This window comes from Galeopterus variegatus, unplaced genomic scaffold (assembly GCF_000696425.1).
Source record: "Galeopterus variegatus unplaced genomic scaffold, G_variegatus-3.0.2 Scaffold18514, whole genome shotgun sequence".
NCBI lineage: Eukaryota > Metazoa > Chordata > Mammalia > Dermoptera > Cynocephalidae > Galeopterus > Galeopterus variegatus.
In genome coordinates, this window is record NW_007744625.1 from 6,484 (window position 1) to 16,163 (window position 9,680).

Consider the following 9,680-nt stretch of genomic DNA (forward strand, 5'->3'; position numbering starts at 1 on the left):
TGCAAAATGCATCCTGGCCTCTCTCTGCCTCAATCACTGAAATGCTTCACCTCTCCTGTGATTTATAGTTAACCCACTTGCGACGGCTTCCGACAAGAACAACCTCAAGTACAAGGGAAACGTTTTCACCCCACACTTTGCCACAGCCTTGACCTCCACAACTCTGAACCAGCCGCTCTGGCTCAACCTGAACTATCCACCTCTGCCAGTATTCACAAATCACTCCACCTTCCCGCAGTATCAGGTGAGGAGGTGGGCCCTGGCTTTCCTGTGGCCACGGAGGAGGTGTGGCTGCAGGGAGCCTGTTCACAAAGAGCCTTCAGACTACCCTCGAACAACATCCATACATTCTAGAGGATTCATCGGAGCCATAGTAGGGCACCATCGACTTGTCAGCTTGTCAGTTATTTTGTTCAGTGTGGCCACATCAGACCAACCACTTGACACACACACACACACACACACACACACACACACACACACACACACATGAATATATAATTCTAATTTTCCATTGCCTGAATTCCAGTTCACTCTGTGCCATTTACTCCAGAGCTGCTTTGCTAGTCTTGGCTGGTTAAGCACTTGGGTTCCCAGGGTGGGATGCTGGTATAGTCCTTATTTCCTACCTAACTTTCTGCAACTTCCTTTAAAGATGGACAACATACATCCTAGATTTCTTGGGACAGCCTCAGTTTAGGTCTTTTGTCCCAGCATAATTATTAATAGTACCCCTTTTCTCCCTCAAGTGTCCTGGTTTGAATGACAAATTAAATGGCCATCTTACTTAAACTATATCCATGTGGTCTTAGCTTGTCCCAGCTAAGGTGGCTTGGCACACATTCTTGGTCTCGGGCTCATAGCTAAAAGGGAAGTGGTGGGCAACACAAGGGGTGGTGAAGCACTCGTAGCAGGGTGGGAAATTTTACTCACAGAACTAATTTATGCAGGGAAAATGTAGTTTCTTTTTTGTATCGATTTAACTTAATATCCCTCAAGAGCTGCTGCCCACTAGATAGAAGGAGGGAAAAATCAAATAAACGTCCACTCTGGTTTAAACCTTAGTCCAATCCAGTAGCCTAAATAGTCCATTCAGGTAGTGCTCAGTTTTTTCAGGAAAGATGCTCAGCCTCTAAGACTTCTCAGTCTTCTCTCCCCTCCCTGGCTCCTCTCCGGAGTGGCATGTAGTTGTATGGGGAAGGCAGGAACTCAAACTTGTGTTTCCAGGAGCTTGGCCATCTGCTGCCCCAGCCTGGCCTGACAAAGCCTGGAAAGGGGAGATAGAGAAGGAAATATGCCCGGCACTCTGTCCCCGGCTATGTCCCTTCCTGTCTCACCAGCCCTCGGGGCCCTATGTCTTTTCCTCCTTTGCAACAGAGCAGCAAGCATTACAGCTTAGATCTCCTTTGCAGAAGGAGATCCTCCCTACTCCATGCAAAGACTCGGCGAGCTGGTCCACCAGGCTCAGCTCCTGAATCTGAAAGGAATCTAGCAAAGTCTCTCTTTCTCTCTCTATTTTGCTTTCAAGACTTTTTGTTTCTTTGTTTGCTAAAGAGAACAAGTACCCACCCTGTCCCCAGAGATATAAAGCCTCAGCCCCGCCATTGAGGTGAAAGTTGTAATGGAAGGTGATCTAAGGGGGAAATTGAAGTATATCAGTTTTATATTAGTGACGCATTATCTTTACACAGGTCTTGAGAGAAATGTTCTTCATGGATTCACCGACTCCTTCAAAACTATTCTTTTACCCTATGTTTTTGTGTTTGCTTATTCACTATTCCTTTATTCACCTACTCACTGATCAAGTCATTTTTATTTATTTATAAGCTCTTTCATTAAGTGATGTTGAAAACCTTTGCTCCACACTGACTGTAGGCCCATCATTGTGCTAGGCAAGGGCACTCAAGATGACTGAGAAGCTTGGAGTCTAACACAAGTTCAGGAATAAATCAAAGACCTGCAGGATGCACCTCCCCTTCTAAAAGAGAAACAATTGCATGATTTTCTAAAACGCACTCACAGAGCTCATCCTGTAAAGCTAATTGGCAATGGTTTGTGTAATTAAGTGGGGATAGTATCTCTTCGCTATGTTAATTTCTTCTGACTTGACTTTTTTTGAGTGGGTGAAATTTGGACATATTTTCTGAGCATGAAGTTCCTCTATCTTCAGAGATGCTGGTGTTAGCATCGTAGGGCTGACTGCTAGGTTCTATGGCTTCTGGGCAGAAGTAGAGGAAGGGCCCTGGCTGATAGTGCCTGCTGGGTTCTATGAGGCAGTTCAGGCCCTGACCAGGCTCAGCTCAAGTGGGCTGTAGAAGGCATTGACCCTCCCAGGTAGTAATGAAGGACAGTGTATTTACCTTCTCCTCGCTTTTCGTGATCTAATGCTATTCAGCTTTAAGACAGCTGATCAAGGGGCCTGAGATAATAAAAAGAAGGCAGGTTTTGAAATCAGTAGACTTGGTTTTAAATCTTCTGCTGCTTCCAAGCTGTGTGGCCTTGGGCAAGTTAGTTAACTGCTCTGAGCCCAGTTTCCTAGTTTGTGAAATGGGTTCATAATAATTACAGCAGTAGCTGCAGCATATACTGATTCAGTTGTAAAAATTAATTGAGTCCATGGATGGGAAGGACTGTAAAATCTAACGTGTGATAAAGATGTTGGTTTTTATTATTCAGCCCAGATCTTCCAAGGAAACAGGGTCAGGGAGCTCTGCAGACCTTGAAGGGACAGAGAGGAGAAACGGGGAACAGACTATCCTAGTCTTTTTCCTGCTTAGCATTAGGAATAAAGATGAGGTCCCAAATCCAATTTACTCAGAGCTCTGTGGTGGAGGGACTCAGAGATGTGGAAGACAAAGTCCCCAACACTGAGGAGCTTCAGAGGCTCCTGGCAGCTCGGCATGAAGGAATTCTGCTCCCAATTAAGGAGGGAGGGTGTGTGGGAAGAGGCCATGGCCTGAAGCAAAGAAGAGTGAATGCTTATTTACCATTGCTTGTGATTTTACAAAATTGCAATTCTAACAACTAGAAATATCCTCAGAGTCATACAGTGCTACTCATACTGATGAAGGTGGCATCATCTCCTGGAAACCCACCCCAGGACTGGGCGGTGGGAGGAGGGAGGGTGGCGGGGGTGGCGGTTGCTTCTCTTGAACAGATCCTGGGATCACCTGGTGCAGGCAGGTGTGGCCTGGGGAAACTAGCTGTAGAAAGAAGAGTTAAGTGCTAAGGGGGATGGCAGGGGGTGGAATAGAGGGGGGACACTTAGCAACCTGCCAAATGGCCTTGGAGCTCACCGAGGGCTGGGAACAGGCAAGGCAACCCCTGACTTCTCTATCCAGGTTCAGGCCAGGGCTGAGGTCGCAGGGACCAGGCCATGGTCATAATGGGAGTGAGGCTGCCCCGGGGTGTGAAGCGTAGAGTAAAGGGGCACAGGTGAGCTGGTTTCAGGTGGAGGAGTCGGTGAAAGCGGGAGGGGCTGAGCACAGGAAGGTCTCAAGTGTCAGGTGTATGGAAGTAGAGAGCAAGGAGGGGCCCTGAGAGGATGTCACTCTTAGGGACCTAGAAGATAGAGAGACTTCTCTGTAGACTCCATACCGGGGATTCCAGAGCCTTTTATGAAGAGCCCATGGCCATGAGGAAGTTGTCAAGGATGTAATGTCAGCTGCCAACACTTTGATAATTGGCACAAGCTAAGCCCAGAAGGGAGGCAGTGTCTCAGGGCACAGAACCCTCTGGGAAGGTGACCTGGGCTGGGAGGTACTTAGCTCTTTGAGCTGCATTTTAGAGGGTAGCTCTGAATTGGCAGGTAGAGGCAGAGTCTGAGACTGGTGGAGTCATGGGCTGACCCCACCCACAGACAGAGCTGTGGATAAAATTTCCATTTCCCATTTGGCTGGGCTGCAGGAGAGCCTTTTCAAGGGAGGGGCAGTGAGAGAGGATAAACATAGCTAACATTTACAGAGTCCTTACTGTGTGCTGGGTACAATTCTGAGCTCTTTAGATGCATTAACTCATTTACTCTCACACTGACCCTCGCTAAGCTACAGACACAGGTGAATGCATGGACACACAGACACACAGCAGCAGAAACCCAAGCTAACACACCTGGATTCACAGTTCACATTTGTACACAGACACAAGTGCAGACACACATGGAGATGTACTGAAATAAACAAAGATGCAAACCAGCAACACCCCCCCACCCCCAGATACGCATGGACACCTCATGTCTTAGGGCAGGAATGGGTTTGGGTGAAGGCATTTAGAAAAGGCATGTAGACAGCAACAAAGATAACGTGGCTACCTTCACAGGCTCTGCAGGCCTGAACACAGGGGATCATACAGACAAGGAAAAAGAGGCCTAGAGAGCTGAAGTGACTTGCCCAAGGTCACATAGCCACTAAGGGGCGGATCTGGGATTCAAGAGGTAGTCAGGCCCCCGGAGCTCTTATCTTAGACACTCACTAAAAAGGCTGTGAAGGCTGTAAAGAGGACCTTCCCATGTGGCGTGAGTTGTGCTTGTCCTGGCCTGATTCCAGCTGGCCTCAGGCAGCCGGTGGTCTGGCCAGCAGTGTGATGGGACACACTCAGCCCTGTCTGAGATCCAGGCATGGCAGCCAGAGGCTGAGCTGGGTGGCTGCGGCTCCCTGGCAGGGAGCCCTTTGCCCAGCAGCACTGAGCCTCTCACTTTCTCCCCAGGGCCTGTACCCCCAGAGGGCAGCGAGGATGCCCTACCAGCCAGCTCAGCACCCCCAGCTGGGGTGCTACTCCCGGCAGGTAAGTAGACACCCCCCTCCACTGTCCCTGCTCCATGAAGGTCTTTTGAATCAGAGGGACATCTCCTCCCTCGTCTTTGTCTAGGCGTACGTTCTGGCCCACCGATGGTTCCCAATTACAGACACACATACCAGCATGCATGTGGAGACACACACCAATGTCCTTACGTGATAATAACAGATGGCACTTAACAGAGCCCTTACTGTGTGCCAGGCCCTCTTCTGAGGGCTTTATCTGCACTAATTTAACCTTTGCAACCACCCTGTGAGGTAGGTTATAGATGAGGAAACTGAGGCACAGACAGATTGAGTCACTTGCCCAAGGTCATAAAGTTAACATACAAGTTAGGTTTTGCTGTGGCAACAGCTGACCTCAGTGTCTCAGGGACTCTCGACAACAAATATTTATTTCTTGCTCTTGGGTCTGCGAGTTGGCTGAGCTGGGCTGTGGATCAGGTCTGTCCTGTTCCACGTGTCTCTCCTTCCAGGCCTGGGCAGAAGATACAGTAGCTGGTGCTCCTTACACGGTGGGTGGCAGGAGACAAGGGGGCAGGCAGAAGCATGCAGTGCCTCTGAAAGCAGCAGCCCAGAACTGGTACATGGCAGCTTCACCCACCTTCCATTGGCCAAAACAAATCATATAGCTCTGCCCAGCATCAGAGGGGCTTGGCAGTCATTCTCCTCCCATGTTGGGCGGTCAGTTAAAACATGAGACACGCAGTTAAATTTGAATTTTAGATAAACAACGAATAAAATTTTAGTATATTTGAATCCCTGTGCCAGCCACCAAAAAAAAAAAAAAAAAATTTAGTATAAGTATGTCCTAAATGTCCCAAATGCATGGGACATACTTATGCTAAAACTTATTCATCATTTATCTGGAATTCAAGTTTAACTGGGTGTCCTGTAATTTTATTTGCTAAATCTGGCAACACTGCTCCCATGGGTGGGTTAAGGATGAATATCTGCTGGACAGTAAAACAATGACAGAGTTGGGGTTTGACCTCGGGCAGCCTGGCGCTACCAGTCACCATGCTTTACTGCCTCTGGTACACAGATACACAAAAATACAGTATCAACATAAAGCAGCGGGGAGAGAAACACAAACACACACATGCAGAGGCAGCTAGAAATACAGATGCAGTTATAACATGCCAGCAAGCGGCATGAGTACATGTGCATGCACACACAAATGGACGCAGGAGCACATTCAGGGATACTGAGTCTTGGGGCAGGAAGGGGATGTGAGGAAAGAACTTAGAATGGGTGTACACAGATACACAAAAATACAGTATCAACATAAAGCAGCGGGGAGAGAAACACAAAGACACACATGCAGAGGCAGCTAGAAATACAGATGCAGTTATAACATGCCAGCAAGCGGCATGAGTACATGTGCATGCACACACAAATAGACGCAGGACCACATTCAGGGATACTGAGTCTTGGGGCAGGAAGGGGATGTGAGGAAAGAACTTAGAATGGGGGCATAGAAAGCACCAAAGATCAACCTGCCCTGTCCCCAGGCTAACCTTGCACTCCACACGCAGGTGGACAGACATCCCCACACGTCAATTTGCAGACTCTTCTGCCTTTCCTGTCTCTCAGGAAGCCCCACCCTTTCTCTGCAAATTGCATCTCTGAGCTGGAATATGTTAGACTATTCCGGAGCATAGGGAAGAGCCCATAGGGGTAGCCAACTTTATCACTCAGACACAGACTGCTTTTATAGCAATAGGAACACTTCGCATCCTGAGATGCAGTAGAGATGTGAGTCAGTGGCTCACAGAACCTCAGCCATGTCACCTCCATGCCGTGAACAGTGGTACTGTCTGCCTGGCTCCAAAGAGAATCTTTGTAGACAATTATGCTTATACATGCCTGCACATATTTTTGAAAAAAGTAATATAAAAATATAGTAAAAATAATTAAAAATCTTAGAGGCAATCACTGTTTACTGGTTTCTTACAAATCCTTCCAGTGATATTTACTTATATATACATTTTTATACCAGTTGGACATTCTGGGCACACTGTTCTGTTGCTTTTGTCAGTGAAGAGTTTATTGGAGATGGTTCCACAGCAGTACACAGAGCTTCATTTTATAGTTTTTGAACAAAGCTCGCTTGAGCTCTAGGACCTGTCTCTTCCATTTCAGTCTCCTCCCAGGGCCAGACGCTGCCTCCCTCCATGAAGACCAGGGGTATCTCCTGCCACATTGCCCATAGGGCTCTGTCCTGGGAGATGCCTCCCGGGGTCCTCTCGTGAGCCGCTGGCACATTCTGAACTTTAGTTCGTCATCTTGGCGTCTGGTGCCCACATTCAGCCTCGCCAGGCTGTATCCCCACTGCAGGAACGATGGGATGGCTCAGGGGTGGGGCTCAGGCTTCCAGAGAGGCACAGTGGAAATGCTGGCACAGGGGTAGGCTCTGGGCTCACCCAGCTGGGGTTCTGACACAGCTCGGGCACTAGGAGCCCTTACTAAGCAAGTTGTGTAACTTCTCTGAACCTCAGTTTTCTCATCTCCAAAATGGGAATAATAATAGTCCTTCCTTACAGGGTTGTTCAGAGTTTTAATGAGAGAAACCCTGTGAAGGTCTGGGTACCCTCCAAGCATTCAATATGTGCTAGACTTTGTGGCTTTTTAAATTAGATAAGGGCATGCAGGGTGAGAGAGGGCTGTAGGAGTGCTGAGTCCCTGAGCACGTGGACTCCAGACTCTTGCTACTAAAGTGAGATCCAGAAGCCTCCCCAGCTTTGACCGAAACTCCCCTCAGCACCCAAGAGAATAGATGTCAGCTCCACACAAGAAAGGAGCTGATATTTAGAGCTGTCGGTAGTGGAACATGCTCATAGGGTAGTGAGCTCCCCACCACATTAGGTACTTAAACAGACACTCAATGCTGTCTCTTTCCTCCCTCCTTCCTTCCCTCCTCCCCTCGTACCCTTCGTCTTTCTTTCTTTCTTGCATTCACTCATTTAACATAAGTTTACTGAGCAGCTGCTATGTGCCAGGCACTGTCTTAGGGCTGGGGCAATATCAATGAAGACAGATGAGGTCCCTACCTTGTCAGGCGCAAGACAGTGGGAGCCCCAGTTCTTAGTGAGAGTTTGTTGCATGTGGTCCTAGAAACCCAAATAAATTCCCATATTTCACTGGGGTGGAAGGTGAACTCCACTGTCCTTTTCTGCTCTTTCTCCTAGGCTCACACTGTCCAATATGGTCATTGTTGCATGTGGTCCTAGAAACCCAACTAAATTCCCATATTTCACTGGGGTGCAAGGTGAACTCCACTGTCCTTTTCTGCTCTTTCTCCTAGGCTCACACTGTCCAATATGGTCACCACTAGCCATGCGTGGCTATTTAAACTTAAATTAAATAAGTTAGGTAAAACTCTGAATTCAGTTCGTCATTCACACCAGCCACATTTCAAGTGCTCAGCAGCCGCGTGTGGCTGGTGGCTTCCACACTGGGCAGCACAGAGAGAACATTGCCACCATTGCAGGAATTTTCACTGGGCAGGGCTGTCTTGGACTTGGAATCTGTTGAGATCCTGAGATAGAGCTGTGTAAATTGCAACAGCTTTGGGGGGGTAATAAAAGTCTTAAAAATGAACAAGGGGCTTTGGGGATGGCTATTGACAGAGAGAAAGGTAGGGAGGCAGGGAAGAGAATGGAAATAATATTTATTTGTTATTTATTATGTGCCTGTCTCTTTATATTGATTGACTTGATCCCCACACAATGTAGGTAGTTTTGCCCATTTTACAGATGAGGAAACTGAGGCTCAGATAAACTAAGTAACTTGCCAGGCTCTCTATAGAAGTAGAGCCCAGTGCTTTTTCAATTCCTATATGTTGCCTACTGTGTGCACAGAGTGACTGAGGGGCACAGGGCTGTGGGATGGTGGCTAGGGTTAAGATTAGGACTGGGGAACAGCGACCTTGCCCCTCTCTCCTCTCTGACCTGCAGATGATGCCATACAACCCGCAGCAGATGGGACAGCAGATCTACTGCTCTTCCTACCTGCCCCCGCTGAGCTACATCCCCTTCGTCCAGCCCAACTATTCTTACCCGCAGAGGATATCTTCAAAACTGTCCACCAATCCCCGAGATCCTTCCCCCATGGCAGGAGATGGGCCGCAGTACCTCCTCCCCCAGGCATATGGGTGAGTCGGGCCCCTCTGGAAGCCCCGCTTGTATCCAGGCAGCTGCTGGAGAAGGGAGGTCCCTGCAGAGGGGCAGGGCGAGGGGAAGGAGTGGGCAGAAGACTGAGCAAGGAGCAGCCTGAGAGGTGGGAGAGAGCCTGGGAGAGCCAGACATTGGAGGCACAGAGGAGAGTGATGAGGGAACAGCAGCTGGCAAGTCAGCAGGGTGGAACGGTGCCTCGGGGTGGGGGCAGGGGGACGGAAGGGGTGCAGGCCTGTGTCCCCAAAGGGGATGATTTGTGCATTCAAAAATATTGGTTGAGCACCATCTACATGTCTGGCACCGTTCATGCTGCAGCGAAGAAAGACAGATAAACTGCTTCCTCCTCTCAAGGAGCTCACGTTCCAGTGGGGAGAGAGCAGGAAGGCGAGGCCAGCACACAGTGTCAGGTGGTGGGGACAACAGGAGAAACTCAGGGAAGTCTGAGCCGAGATCGAAATGAAACAGGTGTGAGCCGTGCATTTGTATGGGGGATGGGCACTCTGGGCAGAAAGGAGAGAAGTGCCAAGGTTCCAAGATGGGAACGTGCTGGAACACATGAGCGAGGGAGAGAGGGGGCGGAATTGGAGTCGGAGAGGCAGCCAGGGCCGGGCTGGGAGGGCCCTCACCCTTTCCTTTTAAGAGCAGTGGGAAACTATTAAGTCTTTCCAACTGGTGAAGACGTATTCTAATTTTCTATATGAAACAGATCGTG

The 9,680-nt window shown here is 48.8% G+C and overlaps 1 protein-coding gene across 1 annotated transcript; it reads left to right on the plus strand.

The window, feature by feature from the left end:
* Nucleotides 1-68: 68 nt before the first annotated feature.
* LOC103582926 (uncharacterized protein C1orf94-like) lies at nucleotides 69-8,946 on the plus strand (the record flags this gene model as incomplete). The annotated part of the gene is made up of 3 exons (XM_008564384.1): nucleotides 69-244; nucleotides 4,702-4,779; nucleotides 8,750-8,946. Coding segments are annotated over 3 exons (451 nt in total), but the record flags the coding sequence as incomplete, so codon positions are not given.
* Nucleotides 8,947-9,680: the final 734 nt, after the last annotated feature.